The sequence below is a fragment of the Oncorhynchus gorbuscha genome, linkage group LG19 (genome assembly GCF_021184085.1).
Source record: "Oncorhynchus gorbuscha isolate QuinsamMale2020 ecotype Even-year linkage group LG19, OgorEven_v1.0, whole genome shotgun sequence".
In the NCBI taxonomy this organism is placed as follows: Eukaryota; Metazoa; Chordata; class Actinopteri; order Salmoniformes; family Salmonidae; genus Oncorhynchus; species Oncorhynchus gorbuscha.
Window position 1 is genome coordinate 49,004,852 of NC_060191.1, and position 27,308 is coordinate 49,032,159.

General features: G+C 41.5%; 1 protein-coding gene across 35 annotated transcripts in view; it reads right to left on the minus strand.

The window, feature by feature from the left end:
• LOC124006069 (elastin-like) overlaps positions 1-27,308 on the minus strand; it is an 89,280-nt gene that overhangs the window by 8,917 nt on the left and 53,055 nt on the right. The window contains exons 9-64 of one of the 35 annotated variants that reach the window (XM_046315787.1): positions 27,214-27,246; positions 26,128-26,172; positions 25,838-25,924; positions 25,696-25,743; positions 22,547-22,609; positions 22,327-22,437; positions 20,832-20,879; positions 20,626-20,715; positions 20,448-20,504; positions 20,205-20,273; positions 19,924-19,959; positions 19,739-19,831; positions 19,555-19,590; positions 19,061-19,144; positions 18,843-18,878; positions 18,614-18,700; positions 18,462-18,497; positions 18,304-18,345; positions 16,888-16,920; positions 16,645-16,698; positions 16,335-16,367; positions 16,093-16,239; positions 15,850-15,888; positions 15,674-15,760; positions 15,515-15,550; positions 15,344-15,423; positions 15,266-15,290; positions 15,064-15,174; positions 14,813-14,959; positions 14,636-14,722; positions 14,478-14,513; positions 14,282-14,386; positions 14,080-14,190; positions 13,832-13,975; positions 13,373-13,417; positions 13,198-13,233; positions 13,040-13,108; positions 12,840-12,905; positions 12,600-12,644; positions 12,349-12,384; positions 12,145-12,258; positions 11,846-11,986; positions 11,675-11,740; positions 11,501-11,533; positions 11,147-11,302; positions 9,637-9,687; positions 8,603-8,623; positions 8,354-8,380; positions 8,039-8,062; positions 7,267-7,314; positions 4,992-5,021; positions 4,333-4,359; positions 3,694-3,729; positions 3,381-3,437; positions 2,486-2,554; positions 840-887 (exon numbers count right to left, since the gene is read on the minus strand). In XM_046315787.1, coding sequence (XP_046171743.1) covers positions 840-887; positions 2,486-2,554; positions 3,381-3,437; positions 3,694-3,729; positions 4,333-4,359; positions 4,992-5,021; positions 7,267-7,314; positions 8,039-8,062; positions 8,354-8,380; positions 8,603-8,623; positions 9,637-9,687; positions 11,147-11,302; positions 11,501-11,533; positions 11,675-11,740; positions 11,846-11,986; positions 12,145-12,258; positions 12,349-12,384; positions 12,600-12,644; positions 12,840-12,905; positions 13,040-13,108; positions 13,198-13,233; positions 13,373-13,417; positions 13,832-13,975; positions 14,080-14,190; positions 14,282-14,386; positions 14,478-14,513; positions 14,636-14,722; positions 14,813-14,959; positions 15,064-15,174; positions 15,266-15,290; positions 15,344-15,423; positions 15,515-15,550; positions 15,674-15,760; positions 15,850-15,888; positions 16,093-16,239; positions 16,335-16,367; positions 16,645-16,698; positions 16,888-16,920; positions 18,304-18,345; positions 18,462-18,497; positions 18,614-18,700; positions 18,843-18,878; positions 19,061-19,144; positions 19,555-19,590; positions 19,739-19,831; positions 19,924-19,959; positions 20,205-20,273; positions 20,448-20,504; positions 20,626-20,715; positions 20,832-20,879; positions 22,327-22,437; positions 22,547-22,609; positions 25,696-25,743; positions 25,838-25,924; positions 26,128-26,172; positions 27,214-27,246 — 3,621 coding nt within the window. Of the gene's footprint in view, positions 1-839; positions 888-2,485; positions 2,555-3,380; positions 3,438-3,693; positions 3,730-4,332; positions 4,363-4,991; positions 5,022-7,266; positions 7,315-8,038; positions 8,063-8,353; positions 8,381-8,602; positions 8,624-9,636; positions 9,688-11,146; positions 11,303-11,500; positions 11,534-11,674; positions 11,741-11,845; positions 11,987-12,144; positions 12,259-12,348; positions 12,385-12,599; positions 12,645-12,839; positions 12,906-13,039; positions 13,109-13,197; positions 13,234-13,372; positions 13,418-13,831; positions 13,976-14,079; positions 14,191-14,281; positions 14,387-14,477; positions 14,514-14,635; positions 14,723-14,812; positions 14,960-15,063; positions 15,175-15,265; positions 15,291-15,343; positions 15,424-15,514; positions 15,551-15,673; positions 15,761-15,849; positions 15,889-16,092; positions 16,240-16,334; positions 16,368-16,644; positions 16,699-16,887; positions 16,921-18,303; positions 18,346-18,461; positions 18,498-18,613; positions 18,701-18,842; positions 18,879-19,060; positions 19,145-19,554; positions 19,591-19,738; positions 19,832-19,923; positions 19,960-20,204; positions 20,274-20,447; positions 20,505-20,625; positions 20,716-20,831; positions 20,880-22,326; positions 22,438-22,546; positions 22,610-25,695; positions 25,744-25,837; positions 25,925-26,127; positions 26,173-27,213; positions 27,247-27,308 lie in introns of all 35 variants that reach the window. The other 34 variants (XM_046315786.1, XM_046315795.1, XM_046315804.1 and 31 more) reach the window with 34 other exon arrangements.

Here is a 27,308-nt window from a genome sequence, read left to right on the forward strand (position 1 = left end):
GAAAAGCATGTGCGCACAAGGAGACCTACAAACCTGACTCAGTTACACCAGCTCTGTCAGGAGGAATGGGCCAAAATTCACCCAACTTATTGTGGGAAGCTTGTAGAAAGCTACCCGAAAAGTTTGACCCAACTTAAACAATTTAAAGGCAATGCTACCAAATACTAATTGAGTGTATGTAAACTTCTGACCCACTGGGAATGTGATGAAAGAAATAAAAACTGAAATAAAAAAATACCTCTACTATTGTTCTGACATTTCACATTCTTAAAATAAAGTGGTGATCCTAACTGACCTAAGACAGGGAATTTTTACTGGTGTTAAATGTCAGGAATTGTGAAAAACTGAGTTTAAATGTATTTGGCTAAGGTGTCTGTAAACTTCCGACTTCAACTGTAGTTATTAGCTACTAGCTAGTTATTACAGTATCTGTAGCTTTATATAATCAGCAACTGTTGATGACAGTTGAACCTATCTAGCTACACTAGGCAGTTAAGGACAAGCCATTTCCCCGGCTATGGTCAAGCTTTGTGTTGTTACAAAGCTACAACCGCATAACTTGTAGCTTTGTAACTGTTTGAGGGGAAATGAGAGTTTCGGCGGTTTGGTTTGGAAAGGGTGTTTCTAGCTCAGTGGGCAATGGGGTTTCAGACACACAGTCCCGTTGGCATCTCATTCCTGGCTCTGGTGTCTGTCACAGTCACTGCTCCTATCGCCTCATTGGTCACAGGAAGTGCAAGCCAATGACATTTCCTGGACAATGGTCACTCTGAGAGGCCAGAGTGAGGTAAAAGGGAATACAATATTGAGCTGGCCTGCTTCTCCTCTCTCATACATACCCTGTCCCTGTCCATAACCACCTTGACCATAACCATACGGGTATCCCCCTGAATCATGGTGGAAAGAAAAGCAGTTTTATTCCTGACATGATGACCTCATTGTGTAGGGAATACCAAAGATTTATGCTGCCAGATTTACAGTGCATTTGGAAAGTATTCAGACCCCTTGACTTTTTCCACATGTTGTTCCAGTACGTTACAGCCTTATTCTAAAATGAATTCAATTGATTTCTTCCCTCATCAATCTACACACAATACCCCATAATGACAAAGCAAAAACAGTTTTTTTCAAAATTGTTGCAAACGTATAAAAAATTAAAAACTGAAATATTACATATTCAGACCCTTTAATCAGTACTTTGTTGAAGCTCCTTTGGCAGCGATTAGAGTCTCTTGTCTTTTTGGGTATGACGCTACAAGCTTGGCACACCTGTATTTGGGGAGTTTCTCCCATTCTTTTCTGCAGATCCTCTCAAGCTTTGTCAGGTTTAATGGGGAGTGTACCTGCACAGCTATTTTCAGGTCTTTCCAGAGATGTTCGATCGGGTTCAAGTTCGGGCTCTAGCTGGGCCACTCAAAGACATTCAGAGACTTGTCCCGAAGCCACTCCTACGTTGTCTTGGCTGTGTGCTTGGGGTCGTTGATGCTGCCACCACCATGCTTCACCATAGGGATGGTGCCCGGTTTCCTCCAGAAGAGACACTTGACATTCAGGCCAAAGTGTTCAATCTTGGTTTCATTATACCAGAGAATCTGGTTTCTCATGGTCTGAGAGTCCTTTAGGTGCTTTTTGGCAAATGTGCCTTTTACTGAGGAGTGGCTTCGGTCTGGCCACTCTACCATAAACACTTGATTGGTGGAGTGCTGCAGAGATGGTCGTCCTTTTGGAAGGTTCTCCCATCTCCACATAGGAACTCTAGAGCTCTCTCAGTCACCATCGGGTTCTTGGTCACCTCCCTTCTCCCCTGATTACTCAGTTTGGCCGGACGGCCAGCTCTAGAAGAGTCTTGGTGGTTGCAAATATCTTTTCCATTTAAGAATGATGGAGGCTACTGTCAACTGTGGGACCTTATATAGACAGGTGTGTGCCTTTCCAAATCATGTCCAATCATTTGAATTTACCACAGATAGACTCCAATCAAGTTGTAGAAACATCTCAAGGATAATCAATGGAAACAGGATGCACCTGAGCTCAATTTCGAATCTCATAGCAAAGGGTCTGAATACATAAATAATGTATTTACATATAAAACTAGAAAACATATAAGGTTTTATAGTTTCAAATACATTTGCAAACATTTCTAAAAACCTGTTTTCGTGTTGTCATTATGGAGCATTGTGTGTAGATTGATGAGGAAATAAAGGTATTTAATACATTGATTTTAAGGCTAAAATGTAACAAAATGTGGAAAAAGGGAAGGGGTCTGAATATTTTCCGAATGCCCTGTATGTAACACAATGTTATATAGAGTTGATCTGAGGTTAGGGAGTATGGAATTACAATAGGACCTTATTGAACTTATGAGATGGGGTTTAACTCAACATGTCTCTTTGTACGGCTCCATTATGGGGACATTGTGGATGTTGGCTCAGTTACACAGAAAGCTTGCTTATTTCCTAAGACACGTACGAAACTGATCCCATACCTACACCACCACCGGCTCCAGTAAGAGGAATACCTGCTCCTCCAGCCACACCGCCTGCTCCTCCCACAACTACAGGAGAGATACAAAACAGTGAGTGAGATTATATACAGTGATCTCCAAAAGTATTGGGACACATTTTTTGTTTTTTTTGGCTCTGTACTCCAGCACTTTGGATGTTAAATGATACAACGACAACAAGGTTAAAGTGCAGACTGTCAGCTTTAATTTTATTTTAATCCATTAAGGTAAACGGTTCAGAAATTACAGCACTTTTTGTACATAGTCCCCCCATTTTAGAGGACCAAAATTATTGGGACAAATTCACTTATATGTGTATTAAAGTAGTCAAAAGTTTAGTTTTTGTTCCCATACTCCTAGAATGCAGTGATTACATCAAGCTTGTGACTCTACAAACTGTTGGAAGGGTTTGCAGTTTTTTTGGTTGTTTCAGATTATTTTGTGTCCAATAGAAATTAATTGTATATAATGTATTGTGTAATTTTGGAGTCACTTTTATTGCAAATAAGAATACTTTTTGTAGAGTTTGTAGAGTCACAAGCTTGATGTAATCATTGCATGCTATGAATATGGGACCAAATAGTAAACCTTTGTCTGCTTGAATACACATAAGTGAATTTGTCCCAATACTTTGGTCCCCTAAAGTGGGGCGACTATGTACATACACAAAGTGCTGCCATTTCTAAATGGTTCACCCAATTAGGATGAAAATACCCTCAAATTAAAGCTGGCAGTCTGCACTTTGTATCATGTCAAACCCAAAGTGCTTTGGTACAGAGATAAAAACAACAAAACATTTGTACTTTTGGAGCTCACTGTACTGTAGCTACATCTTCGATCAACACTTCTTATGTCACAGTCATGCACTGACACACACCTGGAGGTTTCAGGGGCTTGGCTCCAGGAAGTTGTCCAGCTCCTGCTCCGTATGGAGCTGAGGAAATACAGAGATCATAAATGTAATCCGCACAGCCTATTTTTACTCTCTACTCCACAGTGACTGTAATGCCACAGTGACTGTATCACCAGGAATACGGAAATGTATTGAGATTAATGGACAAATACCTGAATAAAACAATTACAGTGATGGGGATTTAGTCTGAGTAGAAAGTAACCTAAGGCCACACATGGTCTTTGTGAATTAAGTTTGAGACTCCATTACAATGATGCAGATAGGGAAATTGGCTTACTTCCATAGCCTCCTCCATAGGGATATCCACCTGCACCTATGGAGCAATATATGCCATTAAAACCCCATGGACATAACATACTTGAATACACATAAGTGAATTTGTCCCAATACTTTGGTCCCCTAAAGTGGGGGGACGATGTACATACACAAAGTGCTGCCATTTCTAAATGGTTCACCCAATTACATAACATAACATATGTGGTGTAGTGTACCATCAAAGCTGTGGGATGGGACACTGATCTGAGATGGAATTATGAATGATGGTGGAGAGGACTATACAGTACTGCTAACTACAGTACATCCTGTCTATGCTGAATGTCACACACAAGCTTTATTGTCCTAGCTCTATCAACAGTAATCTCTTCAACATGACCTTGTGATTTGATAGTGAAGACCTACAGACTGTGTGAAGCTTTTAAAGTGATGACATAAGAGGTGAGGTCAGCCTAGAGGTCAGAGTTCACGATCTAGTACATCTGGTACGGTTCAAACTAGTGTTTGTTGTTTTCTTTCTTTGCCTATAATACTAGTTTTAAGAGGATGTGGTGGAGTGGCCTTCTATCCTCTCCTCCTCTCCCCTCCTCTCATCTCCTCCTCTCCCCTCCTCTCATCTCCTCCTCTCCTGTCTCATACATACCCTGTCCATGACCATATGGGAGTCGTCCTGCTGAATCATGATGGAAAGAAAAGCAGCTTTATTCCTGACAAGGGAGCACCAGCGAGTGGCTCCGTCAGGTCATGTAGCTAGCATACTAATTCCAATAAAGTTAGCTGACCCGTGCTTATATAATAAACTTCAATATGCTTTCAACATGTCAAAATATTACACAGCTTATCCCTGGCCTGGCCATACAATCCTAATTTTGATCAGATCTTTGATGCATTAATTTACAGAGAAGAGGCTGATACTGCTGTCCATTGCATATGAACCAGTCCTATGATTAATTGATGTGAATAAATCCTATTATTGATTAATGTAAAGAATGAGTCATGTTCCATCATTAAATCAGCATATCATAATGTATGATTAAATCAGCATATCACTCATAATGTGTGTAGTGGATTTATGAATTCTGCCTGTATAAAATACTGAATGGTGTAAGGATCTGTATTATCTGTATTATTTCCTGCAATATATGGATCAAGCCAAGGTCACATCTCCGTGAAGTCACACAGTAGTTTGAAATAAAAACAGAGATGTGTGTGTGTTTGTGTGTGTGTTTAAGCAGAGTGTGTCTGCTTGCTGCTAGTGCAGTGATAAGGTTGTGGTTTGCTCTTCTCCTCTCTCATACATACCCTGTCCATAACCACCATACGGGTATCCCCCTGAATCATGAGACAAAGAAAAGCAGCTTATTTCCTGACATGATGACCTCATCACCAGGGGACACCAATGAATGGCTCAGTCAAAGAATGTTAGTTAAGACAATAAATGAGAACATCCTAATGCAGATTCAGTCATGCAAGGCCTTTCAGGTTTAAGACTTCAGACATTACTACTATTATTCAACCATGCTGGTCATTTATGAACATTTGAACATCTTGGCCACGTTCTGTTATAATCTCCACCCGGCACAGCCAGAAGAGGACTGGCCACCCCACATATGCTCTCTCTAATTCTCTCTTTCTTTCTCTCTCTCGGAGGACCTGAGCCCTAGGACCGTGCCCCAGGACTACCTGACATGATGGCTCCTTGCTGTCCCCAGTCCACCTGACTGTGCTGCTGCTCCAGTTTCAACTGTTCTGCCTTATTATTATTTGACCATGCTGGTCATTTATGAACATTTGAACATCTTGGTCATTTTCTGTTATAATCTCTACCCGGCACAGCCAGAAGAGGACTGGCCACCCCACATAGCCCGGTTCCTCTCTAGGTTTCTTCCTAGGTTTTGGCCTTTCTAGGGAGTTTTTCCTAGCCACCGTGCTTTTACACCTGCATTGTTTGCTGTTTGGGGTTTTAGGCTGGGTTTCTGTACAGCACTTTGAGATATCAGCTGATGTACGAAGGGCTATATAAATAAATTTGATTTGATTTGATTTGATTCATTTTGCGCTCTCATCTAGTTTAAGACTTGTTGGCCAATAATCATACATGGGCCTTAATTTTATGTTGTAGCCCAAATATGTATTTAAATGCTCAACAGAAATGGTTCACAAAAATATATACATGTAGGCCTGAATTGTTAACTTTTTGCCTCTAGTGAAGGAGATACCCAGCTAGCTGAGACAGAGATAACATATTCAACACATTCACAGGAGTTCAGGCAGGTTCACCCTAAAGCTTCACCTCATAAGGCATGGGTTTCAAAAAATGCACATAACAAACATGTGAATGTATAAGGATGACTGCATCCACATGTCTAGATTGGGTCTATTCTTTAATATTTACACGTCCCAACAGCACCTTATACGGCGTAGTACATCACTGGTGCCAAGCTTCCTGCCATCTAGGACCTCTACATCAGGTGGTGTCAGAGGAAAGCCCAAATAATTGCCAAAGACTCCAGCCACCCAGGTCATAGACTGTTCTCTCTGCTACTGCACGGCAAGCGGTACCGGAGCGCCAAGTCTAGGTCCAAAAGGCTTCTTAACAGCTTCTATCCCCAATCAAATGGCTACCCGGACTATTTGCATTGTCCCCACCCCCATTTTTACGCTGCTGCTACTCTCTGTTTATTATCCATGTATAGTCACTTTACCTCTACCTACATGTACATATTACCTCAATTACCTCGACTAACCTGTGTATATACTCGCTACTGTTATTTTATTGTTGCTCCTTAATTATTTGTTATTTTTCTATTTCTCTTATTTTTTATTTGTATTTGTATTTTACATTTTACATTTTATTTTTTACTTCAGTTTATTTGAGTAAATAGTTTCTTAGCACTTACTGTATTTTTCTTACTGCATTGTTGGTTAAGGGCTTGTAAGTAAACATTTCACTGTAAGGTCTACCTGTTGTATTCGGCGCATGTGACAAATAACATTTGATTTGATTTGATTTATAAAGGCCCAAGACTACTAGCAAATATAACTGCACCTTTTACTATCATATGCTGTTGACTTGTACTTATCTCTGTATATCTTTAATCAATATGACTGTCTTGCAATGGCTAACACATTTTAGGTATGTCAACAAAAATTGTGGCCTGGGTCAGCATTATTCATATATGATATATTGCCATGGAATCATAATTCCTTTTAGTAGCAGTCTAGTCTTAATTGGATGTTTTGGTGCATTAGACCAGTGAAAAGGGCTGATGCTGCTGTTCATTGTGTGTAAACAACTCCTGCTACTGACTTACTGTACATAAAGAAGGTAATAACATCCTTACCTGACCAATAACTAAGCATATTATTCCGAATCGTGTGTATGAGGGTTGGTACATCACTACTACATGAATGTGCATAGGGGTTAATACATCTTATATAGGCATGTAAAAGTGTTCAATCACATTACTGGATAGGTTATGGATCTGAGTTGATGGTATCAATTTGAAGTTGTAAACAACCAGTGCTGTAATACTACTGCAATAATATAGTGTTAGTAGGGTTTCAGAATGCTTACCTGCACCAGGCGGTTTAGGAGCTTTGCCACCTGCTCCGACACCCACACCTGTAAATAATATAAAGTCTAGCGGTTAGAGCTTTGGGGCAGAAACCGAAAGGTCGCTAGTTTGAATCCCCGAGGCGACAATGTAAAACATCTGGCGATGTGCCCTTGAGCAAGGCACTTAGCCCTAATTGCTCCAGTTAGCCCTAATTGTGCCATTGATAATGGCTGACCATGGCATTGACCCCACTCTCCAAGGGGATATTTTTTATTTTCTTTTATTTATTTTACCTTTATTTAACCAGGCAAGTCAGTTAAGAACAAATTCTTATTTTCAATGACGGCCTAGGAACAGTGGGTTAACTGCCTGTTCAGGGGCAGAACGACAGATTTGTACCTTGTCGGCTCGGGGGTTTGAACTTGCAACCTTCCGGTTACTAGTCTAGCGCTCTAACCACTAGGCTACCCTATGCAAAAAACACATTTCCAATTCACACGTGTCTATAAAGCACATGTGAAATAGGACAAATATAAACACCCACCAAATTATTATTATTATTGTAATTTCCGTTTGCAACTGGAAACAAACTACTTAACAGCATTGCCTGCAGGAGTTTGTCGCCACCATGTGGCCAAACAATGTCACATTCTCTGCTCCTTATAGTCCCCACTATTGAGACGCCTAACCTCCAGGCTGCTGTACTCCAGTAGCAACTACATGAGAAGTATTTGAAAGAAAAACAATAGTATTTGAACCCAGGTCTACTATGGTGGACACAACACTCACCAGGCTGAACTGGGCCTGTACCAGCTGGAAACAAAGTGAAACGTCTTTAACACACAGTTACAGAGGCATATCCCTTCTAAGTAATGATAAATCAAAACCCCTACTAATGTTTGACTGTACAGTGAATGCAAAAATAATCACAGGTCATGAACAATGAAGGTGAGCTGACAGTAAAGCCATCTAATATTGCTCTTCAAAGATAAGATAAGAAGAAAATATAAGAAAGTTCAGAAAGTTTGATAGGTACAAGTAAGGACACCATTTCTATGCAGAAGGAATTTTACGCTGTCAGGAGTATCTATTTCAATTACTTACCACTAGGTTGAAGAACCCCAGCACCAACTGTGAAGGCAATCAGGTCAATTATTACCAGTTGGGTCATAATTATGACAGTTATAAAAGTTACTCCAAAATAGAATAATGTACCACTCGAAAAACTAAAATAAAATGTTCAGTGATTCTAATGACATATGTTGCAAAACTATTGAATATAAAGTATAATTGATGTTGGCTTCCTAAAAAAATACAACAACTGTTCTGCAGTGGTAATGGTCTAATACATACCTCCTGGTAATCCTGTGGCACCTGCAGCAAACCAACAGAAAGTTCATCAATGACGTGGTATACTTATACTATGCATTTCCATGGAAATTAACAATAAAGTACTGTATCAAAGTACTCTATCCGAGATGCAACCAGACAGAGAGAAAATCAAACAAAATGAAATACTGTAAAGCTACACAAATGTTAGTTTCCCTACTGTGAAGAACACATCTAAAGCAGGGGCTCCAAACATATGTGCAGAAAGAATGACACAGTAATATATACTTTTGTGTCCAATGTTCTCATATATATTTTTTCAAACAATGTGGTATTTAGAATACAGTACTGTAAGTAAACATCAGGTAATAGCAAGGATATGATCCCCTGCTGTAGAAGATAGAGGGAGATAGGACTTTAACTACCAAGGAGAAAGGGTGAGTGCATACAGTACGTATCTATAGGGATATCAGGCACAATCTTCATCGGAGCAATCTTTATTGTGGAGGAGAAGCTTGTCACAATACAGTCTCACACCAGTAACATTAACATTAACAGTAACCAGTAACATTAAATTATAAGTCATTCAAGTATTGACAAGTGTCAGATTCATTGTATTTGTTAAAAAGCAAGGGAGGGAGGAGAGAGCAGAAATGGGAGACATTTCAAGCGCAGCGAGCTGCAAAGTTAGTTGGGGGACAGAGAGGCGGAGCGTTTTAAGAGGACAAACTACGTCTAGAAAATACATTGGCATCACATTATTTTGTCAACATCCACATGAGCATTACTTTACATTCCTCTACATATTATTTTTTAGCAGGAGGCCAAAACACTACAATGTTTTCACAAAGGAATCTAACAGAATCAACTGCTAACAACTGTCATATGGATTGAATGTTTATCAAAAGCCAAAAAGTAATCGCATCAAATGTTAGGAAATGCTTATGTAAGGAATTGTAAAGAACACATGTGTATACTACACTCTTCAAATGAAGTGTAACTATGTCCTTAGTCAGAAATGGTTTTATCATGCAAACACAGACAGCAGCAAGTCTTACTGGGCTCTGGCTCTGGGGCCTCTGTGGCCTGTGTGCCAATAGGTGTGGGATCTGCCAAAAGACAACAGGTTCCAGTTTCATCCATTGCAGTTGAAAACTAGCATAGAGCAGAAGCCATTATGGGGATCCTTGGCACTGCCATGGCAGGAGGGGATGGGATAAGCTCCAGCTCCAGGTGGTGAATAGCTATTGGATCATACAATGACACTAAAGGGGACAGTACTAGCAGAACAGATATTAAGCTGTCTCATGTTTCAGGGTCTTGGGAGAAGAGAGGGGGGCAAAGAGGTTTGAGGTTTGGGAGGAGATAATGTCAGGGGACTGGCTTGCGTGATACTGCCGTTGCTGTATGATACACCTGCAGTGGAGCGCAGTTAGCCAGACAGCAGTGGTAGTGGTAGAGGAGGGGGGAGTTAGAGAGGATGCTAAGCCTGTGTCTGTAGGCCGTTGATGTCCTGCTGAGGCCTGCTGGAAAAGTCTGATGAGGTTTTGTCAGGTTATACAGTATATCAAACAAAAAGGAAAACTTGCATTATAATCAGTCTCTATTATTGAATAAAAAATATATTTGTATGGCATTCTATGGTACAGTAATTACTGCTTTTTTAACCGCTCTGTAAAATACAGTGTATATTTAAAATACAGTAACTCAGGGGTTCTCAAAAGTGGGTCTGAGGTATTGCAGGGGTCCACGGACAGATTATAATTATGACTTTTTTTTACCATATATATTTTTTATTAATATTATTAACAACAATAGATTAAACTAATTTTGGCCAAGGGATCCGTGGAATAAGTTTAGAAGGTGTCATACAATACAATACAATGTAATATTATTAATCTACAATGTATGTTCTTAACCCTGGGCAACATGGGCCTGTCAGGCTCACATGGATATTGGTATCCACAGTACTCTGCCAATTACCAATCTTTTTACATTATACTTTTTGTATTCCCCCCAAATTGTTTTAACATAACTGCACTGTAATTTAAGCTTTAAAACAGTAAAGGTTCCTCTCTGCCCCATGACAAAATGTGTAGAATTGCTGGAAAATGTTCCTTCCCAGGGTCCGAGACTTGGTTCATCCGGCCATGCCCTGCCAACGTCATAGTTTACTACACTCCTTGTATGCTATTTTTTAACTCACTCGAGCTTTGTTCTTATTATGAGGGGGTCTCTGATGAGTTTTCTATCACAAAAAGTGTCCCTGAAAAGTTTGAGAACCGCTACAGTAACTAACACTTACTCTGTAGCTTTTGATATACAGTATTTGATATACAGCATTTGCAATGAGAAAACAGTTGAATTAAATCCAAAGTCTTGTTGAGCGCAAAACATGTGGTTCTACCTGTTATGGGTCATAGTGTCACATTAGGAACTTTGTGGATTTTCTTTCAACCCTTCATTTTGGACCTAGTTGTGTAGTACTAGGAATGATCCTGAAGGAACTATCTAAGCAAGGAAAAATAAACCTAGCAAGAATCAAAGGTGAAACTAGTATCCATTTACCTGGTTTGCCTGCGATAGGTATCCCTGTGCCCACTGGTAAGTCAGTGCGCTCAATGGCAGTTCCTCCAACACCACCACCCACGCCCACACCTGGACTTGGAGTCGCTGCTGGCGCTGGCACACCTTCTCCACCGATGCCCACCCCGTTTGGCTTACCTGTGGGCAGGTAAGAACATAGGTGAGGGTACAGTATAATCTCTTGAGCTATGGTGAAAATCTTGATTCAGCTAACAAGAGATATTAGGTACTGTACAGAGACAACAGGTACTGCTCAGAACAGACAAACAATATTGTTCTTCCACTGGTCTGCATTACCTAGACTAAAAGTTATGACAGAACAAGAGAGGCTCTTACCATATTTAGCAGCTTTGGCCGCGGGATCATATCCTGCAATCACAAGCATCACATCATTCATATTTTCACTGTATTCTGAATCACCTTGATAACTCACAGAAAGACAGACCAGACCGTGATGCTGTTGGAGCTCTTTCTGATGTCTTTACTATTCACACACATCCTCTGACGTACCTCCAGCTCCTACTCCACCCTGTACTCCTCCTGCTCCCAAGCCTGTTCCTACACCTCCTGAGACTCCTGCGTAGAGGTTCACAAGGAAATTATATGATTTCAAAACCAGAGATGTGAGCATGAATTCAACTGATGTACAAATTCTGATGTTGCTATTTTGAGTGATCTTACCATATTTAGCAGCTTTGGCTGCAGCGGGATTATATCCACCAGCCCCAGTTACACCCCCTCCTCCTCCTCCTGGTAATCCTCCTCCTGGTAATCCACCTGCTCCTCCAGCTGCTATTCCTGCTCCTGCACCTCCGGGGACTCCTGTGGTAGAGGGCCACAAGAAAACAATTGGATTTGTAATGAATGTCCAGCTTCAGAACTGCCAAAGATACAGTAGACTTGTCACACCACGACTTAAGACAGTAAATTCAACCAATGTACCAATAATGAATGAGATTGATTGTTTTGAGTGATCTTACCATATTTAGCAGCTTTGGCCGCAGCAGGGTTATATCCTCCAGCCCCTGGTACCCCTCCTCCTGCTCCTCCAATTCCTCCAGCTCCTAGGCCTGCTCCTGCACCTCCTGGAACTCCTGTGGTGGAGGGTCACAAGAAAATTATAGTTAGTTAAAAGTAGACAGAAGTTTAACTCTGATGTTGCTGTTTTGAATGTTTTTTCTTACCATATTTAGCAGCTTTGGCCGCAGCAGGATTATATCCTGACATGCAAAAGTTTAAAGAATTAAAGACATCATCCCTGACTTATGAACTCACTAAAACAATTGGGGGGCGGTTAGGAGAATGTCCAATGAAAATGTTTTCTATTCCAGGATAAGTCTTCATCTCTGTCTAGGAAGCTACCCTTTACAGAGACCAACATAAGGTGTAGCATATAGTACAGTACATTTCCTTGGCAAAAACAAAACGGACTCACCCTCATATCCAGCCCCGGGTACCCCTCCAGCTCCTCCTGGAACTCCTACAGATCAGGCTCAGGATGTTATTATTTGGTGGTTCAAACAACATGTAATATCTAATGGTTGCTTCTTTGAAACCCAGTGGGAAAAATGTAATTTATTTCGGGGGTTTGGCACCACCGGCAGTGTATCAGTACAGTATATTAATACAACGGTTAGGCAGTACATTTTTCAAAATCATGGAGAGGATAAAATACCATATTTAGCAGCTTTGGCAGCAGCGGCAGCCCCTCCTGCTGGTACCCCTCCATATCCTCCGTAGCCTGCAATACAAAACAAATAGCAATGTTTATCAATGACCTCATAAATGGTTTGATAAGACAGACCAAAGCTCCCCAATCATAACCAACAGTATTAACTCTTCCAGATTACATTAGATTTCAACTTCTGTGCAAACCTCCATATCCTGGTCCAGCCCCAGTCCCTGGCCCTCCTCCTGCTCCTCCTAGGCCGGCTACTCCAGCTCCTGGGACCACAAGAAGAAATTGTTATTATTTTGAAATAATGTCTCCATTCAGAACTGCCTAAGATACAGTATACTCTTCTTCTTCTTACCATATTTAGCAGCTTTGGCCGCAGCAGGATTATATCCTGAAATGTAAAAAAAGAATAAATTAAAAACATCACTCTTGCATCCCAAGCCTCATGATACAGTAGTATTACTAACACTAGTTTATGCTATCAATTCATGATATTACAGTATATCAAGTTGGCATCATTAGAAACGTACCTCCTGCTCCTGCCCCTCCTGCTGCCCCTCCATATCCCCCATAGCCTGTCAGTCAAAACATGGAACATCATCAACCAAGTAGCACTATAAGGCAATGTGCCCCACTTTACCTTAAAACCAAACCCTCTGCTCAAACACACTAACTCCACAGCTTAAACCTGTATTTAAAGCCAACTCTACCCCTATGCAAAGTTTACAAACTACATATAGACGTATTGTACATAGGAATAAATACATATTGTATGTGTGAACACTGCCTTTACTTCCACTCCTCCCCCAGACCCTTCCTTTGGTATACGTACTCCCAGGCCTGGGATATCCTCCAGCAGGCACACCCCCATATCCACCCCCCTGGCCCACCAGCAGCCCCCTGACCTATAACACAGGAGACATGTCATGAGCAGACACACGGTAGTACTGTAAAACATTGACAGAAATGTCATTATGAATTTTTCTTACCATATTTAGCAGCTTTGGCTGCAGCAGGATTATATCCTCCAGCCCCAGGGACAACCCCTGCTCCTCCTCCAGGTACTCCCTGTATTCCTCCTGCTCCTCCAAGTCCTCCTGCTCCCAGGCCTGTTCCTACACCTCCTTGAACTCCTGTGTGTTCACATGGAAATGATCTGATTTTAAAACCTGAAATGTCAGCATGAATTCAACCAATGTACCAACTCTGATGTTGCTGTTTTGAGTGATTCTTCTACCATATTTAGCAGCTTTGGCTGCAGCGGGATTATATCCTCCAGCCCAAGGTACACCCCCTCCTCCTCCAAGTCCTCCAGCTCCTAGACCTGCTCCTGCACCTCCTGGAACTCCTGTTGTAGAGAAAAATAATTGTATTTAAAAGTCATGTATACCATAAACCAACACTGAATGAGACTAGCCTTGTGTTTTTAGTAATATTACCATATTTAGCAGCTTTGGCGGCAGCGGGATTATATCCTAAAGCTCCAGGTACACCCCCTGCTCCTCCTCCAGGTACTCCTCCTGCTCCTGCACCTCCGGGGACTCCTGAGGTAGAAACAATCAAGATTTTGTTGTTAAGTCATGGCTAACTTAACAATTGAAAAGATACAGTAGACTTGTCACTTTTCTTATTTACCATATTTAGCAGCTTTGGCAGCAGCAGGATTATACCCTACAAATAAATAAATTAATAGATTTTAAAAAGATTTTCAAAGTCACACTTTCCAAGCCACATAATGCAGTAGCATACAAAACTGTGTGAATGGATTGGAGAAGTCAAGCATCATGACTGACCTCCAGCCCCAGCTCCTCCTGCTGGTACCCCTCCTGTTCCTCCAAGACCTCCAGCTCCTAGGCCTGCCCCTGCACCTCCTGGGACCCCTATGGTCGAGGGAAAAAAAAACAAATTTCAAATTCAACTATTGTATCAACACTGAATGAGTCTAGCCTGATATGGAGTGATTTTCTTACCGTACTTAGCAGCTTTGGCAGCGGCAGCAGGATTATATCCTCCAGCCCCAGGGACAACCCCTGCTCCTCCTCCAGGTAATCCCTGTATTCCTCCTGCTCCTCCAAGTCCTCCTGCTCCCAGGCCTGTTCCTACACCTCCTTGAACTCCTGTGTGTTCACATGGAAATGATCTGATTTTAAAACCTGAAATGTCAGCATGAATTCAACCAATGTACCAACTCTGATGTTGCTGTTTTGAGTGATTCTTCTACCATATTTAGCAGCTTTGGCTGCAGCGGGATTATATCCTCCAGCCCAAGGTACACCCCCTCCTCCTCCAAGTCCTCCAGCTCCTAGACCTGCTCCTGCACCTCCTGGAACTCCTGTTGTAGAGAAAAAATGTTGTATTTAAAAGTCATGTATACCATAAACCAACACTGAATGAGACTAGCCTTGTGTTTTTAGTAATATTACCATATTTAGCAGCTTTGGCTGCAGCTACACCCCCTGCTCCTCCTCCAGGTACTCCTCCTGCTCCTGCACCTCCGCAGCGGGATTATATCCTAAAGCCCCAGGTACACCCCCTGCTCCTCCTCCAGGTACTCCTCCTGCTCCTGCACCTCCGGGGACTCCTGAGGTAGAAACAATCAAGATGTTGTTGTTAAGTCATGGCTAACTTAACAATTGAAAAGATACAGTAGACTTGTCACTTTTCTTATTTACCATATTTAGCAGCTTTGGCAGCAGCAGGATTATACCCTACAAATAAATTAATTAATAGATTTTTAAAAAGATTTTCAAAGTCACACTTTCCAAGCCACATAATGCAGTAGCATACAAAACAGTGTGAATGGATTGGAGAAGTCAAGCATCATGACTGACCTCCAGCCCCAGCTCCTCCTGCTGGTACCCCTCCTGTTCCTCCAAGACCTCCAGCTCCTAGGCCTGCCCCTGCACCTCCCGGGACCCCTATGGTCGAGGGAAGAAAAAAAAAATTCAAATTCAACTATTGTATCAACACTGAATGAGTCTAGCCTGATATGGAGTGATTTTCTTACCGTACTTAGCAGCTTTGGCAGCGGCAGCAGGATTGTATCCTGAAATACAAAACAATGACAATAATTCAAAACATCACTCCTGACTTGGATAATATAACAAAACTGCATTTCCAGCCCCATATCCTGAAATGTAATAAAATCATGAGATATTAAATATCACTTTAGATAATCCTGTTGCCAAGCACTGGTTTATACTATCGATTCATATTTTTTTTTTATAAGCGTTAGACCATGATGAGATACCTCCACCCCCAGCCCCTGGTACCCCTCCTCCTGCAAGTCCTCCAGCCCCTGGTACCCCTCCTCCTGCTCCTCCAAGTCCTCCAGCCCCTGGTACCCCTCCTCCTAGTCCTCCAGCCCCTAGGCCTGCTCCTGCACCTCCTGGTATTCCTATGGTGGAGGGTCACAAGAAAAATATCAGCATAAATTAAGCAATGTACCAACACTGAATGAGCCTGAAGTTGTTTGAAGTGTGGTTATCTTACCATATTTAGCAGCTTTGGTGGCAGGGTTGTATCCTAAAATAAAAAATAATTAAATTAACTTACATCATCCTTCCTGGCTTGAATAGCAAAATACAACTACATTTCTAGCCCCATAAAGTAGAAGCAGACAGCACAGAGTGTCTGGAGGGTATAAATGACTGTACATCTAAATGATTCAAATGAACTTGATCATGATCATTTGTCTTACAATGAATTTCTGAGTCTCCTCAAGCAGTAGTTTATGCTATGAATTAATTAATGAAACTGCTACAAGCGTAAGATACTATAGTGCAATAATTAGACAAGGTACCTCCAGCCCCTGGAAAAGTCCCTGCTCCCCCAAATCCAGCACTCCCTGGAACACCTATAGGGAGGGTAACATCCATACAGTATATTACACTATACAGCATGATCATTTCTATTATTAAAAAAGACTAGTGTGAGTTGGAGCTAGCTAAGCCAAAGAAGGAAGCCCTTCAGTGATGGTGTGTTAACAGCATTGTAAAGGCTGTGGCCTGGGCAGCTTTGGGATGTTTAGGTTAGTTATCCTCACCATAATAGGGAGGCCTGGCTCCCGCTCCATAGCCTGTTCAGAGATGATGAAAATGGTAATGGTGTTAAGATATCTGCTACATTGAGTTTAAAGCTGCAGTGCCAATCCAGGTTAGTGCACTTGATAGAAGTCAAGACAATACAGAATTATAATACATATACAAGGATGTCTACAGGCAAAATGCACTGGTTACCAACTCTCAGGTTGGGGTCTGCTTGAGCAAGGCACACCACCTTCATGCAGAGCCCAGTAGCTGGGATAATGTACAGTGGGGTACATCATTGTTGGCACTCTTGGTAAAGATGAGCAAAAAAGACTATTAAATAAATAACACAAATACTGAGCTATATTGTATGCTCCAAAAAATGGTGGAATTATATTGATATTAATACAATTGACAATTGCTCAGAGAAATAGATCTAGATAAAACATTATTGGCACACCTGTTTTCAATACTCTCGCACCGTCTCCTTGCGAGGATAAAGACACAGAGTTTTATGAGATTGGAGAACATGTTGGGAGGGATCATAGACTATTCCTCCAAACAGAACCTTTCCAGAACCTTGATGTCCTTTGTTTGCGGTTATGGACTGCACTCTTCAATTTAAACCACAGGTATTCAATGGGGTTTGAATCCAGAGACTGAGATGGCTATTGCAAAATGCTGGTTTTGTGGTAAATTATCAATTTATTTGTGGGTTTTGATTAGTGCTTTGGGTTATTGTCTAGCCAAAGACAGTCAAAGATCCACCATCCTATTTTACAGTAGGTATGAGGTACTTTTCTGCATATGCTTCTATTTTCAATGCTAAACTCACCAGTGGTGTGCATGGCCAAAGAGCTCTATGTTCATGTCATCTGACCATAGCACCCGTTCCAAGCCAAGTGCCAATGCTGTTTATCAAACTCCAGGTAGTGCTATAGTCATATGACATGAAAACAGAACTCTTTGGCCATGCCCACCAGTGGTGGGCTTGGCATCGAAAAATGGAACTTAAGCTTGGCTGTAAGTGGATCTTCCATCAAGACAATAATCCTAAACAGACATCAACATCAACAAAGAAATGGTTAATTGTCCCCAAAATCAATATTTTGCCTTGGCCATCTCAGTGGTGGAATGGAATGGTCTAAGATCCCTCCCAATGGCCATCTCATAAAATATTTTAGACAAAGGCTCAGTGTCGTTATCCTCGCAAGAACACTCTGAGCAATTGTATTAATATAAAATAATATAATTTCCCCATTGTTTTGAGAGCATAGGTCAATAATTGTATTATTTATTCAGTCTTTTTTGCTCATTATCAAGGGTGCCAATAATTTTGGACATGACTGTACTTTAGTTTAAGCTATAGCTTGGCAAACATACTGTAGTAGAGGTATGTAGTATGTTCCTCCATTCAGAGGTGTCTAGCCTACCTCCAGCTCCCCCTAAGCCTGCACCTGCTCCTCCTGGAACTCCTGTGGGGGAGGGTGACATGAAAACAAGGGTTGGTTAAAAGTGGACAGACAATTTCAGCATGAGCTAAAACCAATGTACCAACTCTGACGTTGCTGTTACGGGTGATGTTTCTTACCATATTTAGCGGCTTTGGCCGCAGCAGGATTATATCCTGAAATGTTAAACATTCATTCATTAAAAAGGAAATTCTGCCAAGCCATTACAGTAGACATAGAGTAGAGTCAAACTACATGACATCCTGCACCCCGATGGTGCTCCTTACTGTACCTCCAGCCCCAGCTCCTGGTACTCCTCCTACTCCTCCTGCAACTGATCCAGCACCTGGAAGACCGCCTGCACCTCCTCCAGGGAGTCCTGTGTAGAGAGACACAAGAAAACCATTGGATTTCAGAAGCATGTCTAAATTCAGATATTTAACAGTGGAACTAAATTAGTAAACAGTATGAATTCAATCAATGTACCAATTCTGATGTTGCTGTTTTGAGTGATTATTTACCATATTTAGCTGCTTTGGCCGCTGCGGGATTATATCCTAAAATGCAAAAAGTTAATCACTCGTGATTTTTATAGTCTAAAAATTATTAAATATTTTTGCCAAATATAACCATCTAGTTTACAATATCATACCTGAATAAAGTCCTTAATCTACACAGTAAAGAGCAGCACCACTGAGATGAGATTAGTGATAAATGTGTAGTATACTTTTAGGCTCACCTCCAGCCCCAGGTACACCTCCCCCTCCTGGTACTCCTCCAAGTCCTCCAGCTCCTAGGCCTGCTCCTGCACCCCCTGGAACTCCTGTGTGGCAAGACAAGACAAGACAAGAACAGTTAGTTAAAGGGATGATCTGCAGTTCAAACAATAACAAAGCAATCTCAAATGTATAGACAGCGCTACAGATGCAAGACTGACCATCCACGATATCAACATTATAGTTTTAATACTGTTTTGAGGCTATGCAGTATTTTTTTTAAACAATAAAATGGTTTACAAACAAAGGAGTAAAACACGTTTATTTTGGATTCTGATGGTACGACAGTTCAGCTGAACTAAGGAAGCATCTATATGTTATATTCTTCAGGAATATGTGGGTATAAAGAGTATCATTAATTCATTTAAAAAAATTATGTAGCAACTGCTGTTTACCCCTTTAAATGTGAAAATAAAACATTTATGTACCACCACTTGTTTTGAGAGATTTTTCATACCATATTTAGCAGCTTTGGCCGCAGCAGGGTTGTATCCTGAAATGCAAATGTTTATGCATTAGAAACCCAGATTTTTATAGTCAAACTGCAATCACAAAAAAAATGTGGCAGAATTATGAACTAACTAAACTCACTGTAAGAGTCCTATCAGATTTTTAAATTGTACAGTTTCTTTCATATGTACCTCCAGTTCCTCCGGGTACCCCTCCAGGTACTCCTCCTGCTCCTCCTGCTACTGATCCAAGACCTGGGACGCCCCCTGCACCTCCTGGGACTCCTATGGTGGAGGGTCACAAGAAAACGACTCACATTCAGTCTTGTCTTACTATCTAAAACTCTGATGTTGCTGTTCTGAGTGATGTTTCTTACCATATTTAGCAGCTTTGGCTGCAGCAGGATTATATCCTGAAACATAAAAAAATTATCATAATCTGAACAGCTTTAGATATACACTGTCAGTATAGACCACAAAAAGAGTGAAAAAGCTATATGTTTCATTTGTATCCTCTGAATATCTAGTGGTAGTAATGTTGCTGTCCTGCAGTAACTGTAGCTGTCCTGTCTACTAGTTTTGTTTGGTGGTACTGTACACTGTCAGGTACAGTAGTAGGTCAGAGATCTCTTTCTCACACTCTCTTTCTCTCTCTCACCTCCAGGGTAAGCTCCTCCCGCTCCAGGGTAGGCTCCACCTGCACCAGGCACAACACCCAAACCAGCACCTAGGGGTGGGTGAAGAGAGAGAGAGAGAGAGAGAGAGAGAGAGAGAGAGAGAGAGAGAGAGAGAGAGAGAGAGAGAGAGAGAGAGAGAGAGAGAGAGAGAGAGAGAGAGTAAACACCTCTAGTTAGTAGTTGAAGTAAAGACATTTCAGTAGCCCTGTTATAGCGATCATTACCATATTTAGCAGCTTTAGCTTGAGCCTGGGCCGGGTTAAGACCTCCTGTCCCAACACCTACAGAGAGTGGGGGAACATAGACAGAGTTACAGGTCTCATTTCAAATTCATTTAAGTAATAGAGAGCTTTTAAAATATATTTCCCCATATATTTGTGTAAGAGTTCTCCAAATCCCTACCAGTTCCAATGGGGTATCCAGGCTTGGATCCAGGACCTCCTTTTCCCCCAGGAAGGCCTGCTCCACCACCACCACCAAAGCCCCCGTATCCTGAAACAAGTGGAGAGAAACATCTACCATCTACACACATACATCTACACACATACAATTACACATACATGCAGACACAATACTTAAAACATTTACATATGAAAAACTTTCTGTACCAAATGGAAGTTTGCCTCCAGCTCCTCCAGCTTTCGCTCCATAGCCACCTGTGTAAACCATGGTGACATATAAATGGAATAGAGTAAAGGTTTTGAATATCCACTAGCACACTGTCAGAAAATCAATTACTTACTCCAATGTTTTTGAACGGTCTTTGTTTTAAGGTATTGATTTATTGCTGATTTACATAATACAAATACATAAAACCACACAATTACACTCAAGTATATTCAGCAGGAAACATTAATACATCTAATGTAGAGGGTTAGTAGTTCTACATCATTGTTAAGGTTTGAGCCCAGTAGGTCATAGCTGAAGCAGTTTGGGTTTTTGCATGTGTAAACACAGCTACATTTGTTTCTCATCAAACCGCTGTTGATTTGATTCAGAGATATGACCTAGCCTGCTATAAACATCGAGAAACATTCTGAAAACGAAGCTACGGAAAACAGACAAGGAGGATTTGTCAGTCCACTCAGATCTTACTATTGCCCCTGAGTGACTACAGATCTGAGAGGAGGCCAAAGGAGAGCTCTAACCCACCGTATGCTTTTGGCTGCATGACACTCTTCCCTGTGAGGGACCACATACGGTAAATAGATAACTCAGACCATGTTGTCTTAACACACATCATATTAACTGACATTGATTGAAGTGGTGGTCCCTTATAGGGAATGGGTGTGAAGCAGCTAACTTACATACAATACATGACAGGAGCAATCACAGTTTTAGTGGGTTACGGTTCGGAGTTATTGCACTTTTCAGATTCTCGAAGCGTCTTAGAGGGGAAGGTGGTAGATGTATTGTTCTGATTTTGAGGTCTTCCTAGATAGAACGTGATGATGTGACTGCAACAACACATGGTGAAAAGGGTCTCCTTTTTGAAAACAACTCAGTTTTGAAGAGGAAAGAAAACACCCTTGTCCCAAAGCCAGGACCTAGGCCTCAAAAAGAGAACGATTCTCAGCAGCCAATTCACAATGATAAACCCACCATACATGACCTGATGCCATAGAGGGGGGTAGCCATAGAACCGCCCGTGCACGTGGCCGTTCATGTGACCGTGGCCGTGCATGGGGCTGTGCATGGGGCTGTGCATGTGGCCATAATGGGGGTGATGGGGAAAAGACACTCTGTGCACTGGAGGGAAAGGAACTGCAACGCATGGTCAACAGTGGGTCAACTTCATTTATAGTGACTGCAAACATCTGACATTTAACATCCATTAAACACTGGGATGATTGACGTTTAAGGACAATAGTCATAGTTGTTTTGAAATAACTAATGGAGGATTGCCACCTCCAGTTTACCTGCACACGCCAAATGACTATACACTTGTTTTAACACTAGCTATGTGTCCATTTCTATAGATTCCAAGATGTCAATGCAAAGACTGGAAAATGTAGCTTCATTATCTTTTTCACTATTATTTTACCTGTGAATTGATAGTAGAAAATATATCATTAGCAGTCATTAAATTGTCCAATGACATACCTTGTGTTTTGGGTGTTTTGAGTGGGTATCCATGGAATACTCCTGGCTGCATTGGTCCTCCGTAACCAACACGACCTGAGCCTCCTGGTCCCTGTTGTCCTCCACCTGGCACTGTAGAGGACAAATCATATCAGACAGACAGTCGGACAGAGAATCAGACTAGACATGAAAACAATGTGATCTGTAGATGCATGCTACAGGTATCCCAATCAAATGTTACATGATTTGGGATTGAGTCCGTTCCCAGTGGCCACACCAGGCAGCACTCCACGACCACCAAACCCTGCAGACATGAAGAGAAGGGGATCAGAGGATTAGCTAGTGAATGGCGGGATTTACCGAGATTTACCGGGATTGACAGCGTAAAATCACTCCCTTTTCCCGGGATAAATAACTGTGAGAAACTGGTAAATTATAATAAATTATTTATATGAACAGCATGGCGTGAAATGGCGTTAAATGATATGTGATGTCGCTTCCCTGCGGGCTCTGCATGATGAACACTCAGGGTGGGGACAGACAGCCCATCTCCGTATGGAGCGCAGTTCACAATGCATGTAGACCTCATCATGGTAACTTTTTTTCTTGTGCCAAGTAGGCCTACATTTGGTACAGCATAGACGATGCTACAGTAACATAAATACCAAATGCGCATCTAACTTACACATCTCCATCTGGCTTTCAGGGATCCTCTTGTTTTTTAATTGTAAAGATTATTATTATCATTTTAGTTGCAGATGCAGAGTTTTAAACAGAATGTCACTTGAATGTATTTGCTTTAAATCAGGGCACGTGCCAGCGCTCACTCACAGTTTCTCTCTCTCTTGCCATCAACTCCATTCAAAGAGCATCCAAAATAAACTATCCCGTTCTAGATTTATATATAGCCCTGTATAAAGATCTCATAGCCTACCTCTTTCAGGTAATACATTCAATGCAATATTAGCCTTATATTTAGCTAATTAATGATGGGTTATGCATAATAAGCTTCTAATTTATAGCCTCCGTCTCTTGCGCAATACGCACGCAGCTTTGCTCCGCTGGCCTCTCTCCTTAAAAAACGCTCCCTAGCTCTTGGAGTCCCATGCAGGATAAGCTAGACTACAATAGCTTGCTGGACATAATTAAAACATTTTTTTTATACCACTAGACTATTTGAAGAGGGACACAAGCTCTTTTTTGCTGAATGTTAAAATACAACAGCCAATAGAACTCACCGGTAGTTTGAAAGGAGAGCAAATTAAGCGAATTGAAAGCCTTCTGCATCTAATTATAGTCCTATATTATTCAAGGATGTCAATAGACTGATGAAGATAAGGAAAATTAATTAACTGTTGAAAACGAGGAAGGAATGACACAACAACAGAGAGAGAAAGTGGAGGGAGGCTAATAACATTAAGGGAAATATGAAAGGTATATATGCATCAGCCTACTAATTATACAAATAGGCCCTATTATATTTCAATGTTAAAATCAAATTCTCTAGCCTATTCTTGTAACTTTGTAGGCTACGTGTGCTGCACCAGAATCACATGTTCTCTTCTGCTTTATCATGGTTTATATAAAACAATACAGTACAGTAATACAGTTCACACTAAAACAAGATGAGTCTACTGGAGCCATCTGCATTTATTTACTCAAGAGAGCAGATACAGTGCATTCGGAAAGTATTCAGACCCCTTCACTCCCCCCACACATTTTGTTCCATTACAGCCTTATTCTAAAATGTATTCAATTGTTTTTTAATTAATCAATCGACACACAATACCCCATAATAACAAAGCAAAAAGAAATAGAAATAAAAAAAACAAACAGAAATATCGTTCAGACCCTTTACTCAGTACTTTGTTATTGTACCTTTGGCAGCGATTACAGCCATGAGTCTTCTTGGGTACGACGCTACAAGCTTGGCACACGTGTATTTGGGGAGTTTCTCCCATTCCTCTCTGCAGACCCTGTCAAGCGCTGTCAGGTTGAATGGGGAGCATCACTGCACAGCTATTTTCAGGTCTCTCCAGAGATGTTCGATCGGGTTCAAGTCCGGGCTCTGGCTGGGCCACTCAAGGACATTCAGAGACTTGTCCCGAAGCCACTCCTGCGTAGTCTTGGCTGTGTGATTAGGGCCGTTGACCTGGTGGAAAGTGAACCTTCGCCACAGTCTTTGGTCCTGAGCACTCTGCAGCAGGTTTTCATCAAGGATCTGTACTTTTCTTTGTTCATCTTTGCCTCGATCCTGACAAGTCTCCCAGTCCCTGCTGCTGAAAACCATCCCAACAGCATGATGCTGCCACCACCATGCTTCACTGTAGGGATTGTGCAAGGATTCCTCCAGAAATTAAACTTTTCATTCAGGCCAAAGAGTTCTAGGTTTCATCCAACCAGAGAATCTTGTTTCTCATGGTCTGAGAGTTCTTTAGGTGCCTTCTGGCAAACGCCAAGCGGGCTGTCATGTGCCTTTTACCATGGAGTGGCTTCGGTCTGGCCACTTTACCATAAATGCCTGATTGGTGGAGTGGCGCAGAGATTGGTTGTCCTTCGTGAAGGTTATCCCATCACCTCCCTGACCAAAAGCTCTTCTCCCCTGACTGCTCAGTTTGGTCGGGCGGCCAGCTATAGGAAGATTCTTGGTGGTTCCAAACTTCTTCCATTTAAGAATGATGGAGGCCCCTGTGTTCTTGGAACCTTCAATGCTGCAGAATTGTTTGGGTACTCTTCCCCAGATCTGTGCCTTGGTACAATCCTGTCTCGGAGGTCTACGGACAATTCCTTTGACCTCATGGCTTGATTTTTGCTCTGACATGCACTGTCAACTGTTGGACATTATATAGACAGGTGTGTGCCTTTCCAAATCATGTCCAATCAATTGAATTTACCACAGATAGACTCGAATCAAGTTGTAGAAACATCTCAAGGATAATCAATGGAAACAAGATGCACCTGAGCTCAATTTTGAGTCTCATAGCAAAGGGTCTGTATACTTATGTACATTTTTTTTCTTCACTTTGTCATTATGGGGTATTGATTAAATAAATGTTTTTCCTAGTCAATATTAGAATAAGGTTGTAATGTAACAAAATGTAGAAAAAGTCAAGGGGTCTGAATACTTTCCGAATGCACTGTAGCTAGCTACATCTATGGGATTTTGGGTGCTTGGGCTCATTAAATGTATTTAATATATGGCTCATCAGGCTAGAATTGTTTTGTAAAATATTTAACCCTAGAATGGATATCACAGCATGCAGATCCCTGAGTTACATCAACCTATATTAATCCCCAGAGGGGAGGGTATGGTGAAACACTCTGTTTGATATATATTGTGATTCATGTGGGTTTGATCTGTGGACTTTCAGAAGAATAGAAGATACACACCTTGTCCTGGCACCTGGCCACCTTGGTAAAGTCCAGGCACCCCCACACCTGCAAAGACCAATAAAATCAATGATTTTATACTGGATCCAATGGCCTTCATCGGATATTGTACACATGCATAGTCACATAAACCCACGCTCACCTGGCACTCCTCCTTTTGGAGCCTTTCCTTTTCCGGCACCTGGTCCCAGCCCACCTCCAGGTAGTCCAGTCTGAGGAATAACAGGTGCTGAAAGAGATACATGGGAGAGACATTACATACGGTAGTTACAACTACTCATATACCAGTTAGTCCCCAGTCAGTATTGTGAATCGGCATAGGTACATTAAACATCTAGAGGATGACGATTAAACATTGAAAATTGTCAAGATAAAAAAGTAGGACTGGATGGCATAATTTGAGCTTTGTGTGTGTGTGTGTGTGTGTCTTACCTCCTGCAGGCACCGCAGCTCCTGTTCCTGCGCCTCCAGGTCCCCCTGAGTTGGTCATCATCATCATCGTCATCATCATCATTAACACCACAGTGATCAAAGAATGTGGACAATGCTAATCTTTATCCAGAGTTGTATTGAAAGGCAGAGGTTCTATGGTACTCTAATCTGTAGAAAGTGTATGTTGGGAATAGGGTGCCATTTGGGACACAGTACACAATAATGCATGGCATTCATCTTGCCTCATCAAATGCTTTATATCTTTGGCTCTTTGGTTATCCCCTACGCAGGAAATGAGCTGTCAGCTCTGGCTCTTGGGGGCTTGGCAGTCGGATGAAAAGTTTTCATTTATTTATTTAACCTTCTCTTTCTATCTTAAAAATCCACCAATCCTTCTCTCTAAGGAACAGACATTACGCAGTGCCTTTAGTATGTGGTGAACAAATGAGGAGATTCAGAGAAACAAGGGAAGGCTGGCAACAGAGAGAATGGAGAGGAATGCTGCTGTTCTGTTTTATCTGAAAGGGGTTTGGATGAAATGGGATCATTTTGTTGGAATACCATGAAAAGAGTCAAGATAGGGAGCATTGCACAAGAGCTGTATCGGCCTTGTCGACTGCCAACCAATATTTAAGCACAGGCTCTTTTCCATAATACTAAGCCATGATACCCTTCATTGAACATGTACACACATACTCCAAAATAATGTAGTTCAGGCAATATTGTTGCTTAAACTATCTAGACTACGTATGCCAACTTATAAATCATGTCAAAAGTTTGGATGCAATTGATGTGAAACATTTTCTCATAGCATGTGAGCACACAAATATATGTGTTGTTTAAGGTGTTTACAGTTAGTGAGTGCTTTTTTAGATCAGATAACCTCTGCTTTCTTTTGTCTCTAGTCTATTGGGAATATCATTTAACCTCCGTTGGGTGGTTTGGGACACTTTCCTGCAGCTCCAGTGAACAAGAGATACAGAAGGAACGTTATATACAGAAAGTAGTTCACTAGTTCTAAAATGGCCGCTGCGACTGTAGGATTTCAATAGGTCATGGGACCTTGGGTACCAACATGCCACTCACCTAAACCTGGCTGTAATCCACCACCGCCATACCCTGTAGAGAAACACAGATACAATATGGTTGGATTATAGTTTGATGTGATATATGTGTATTTG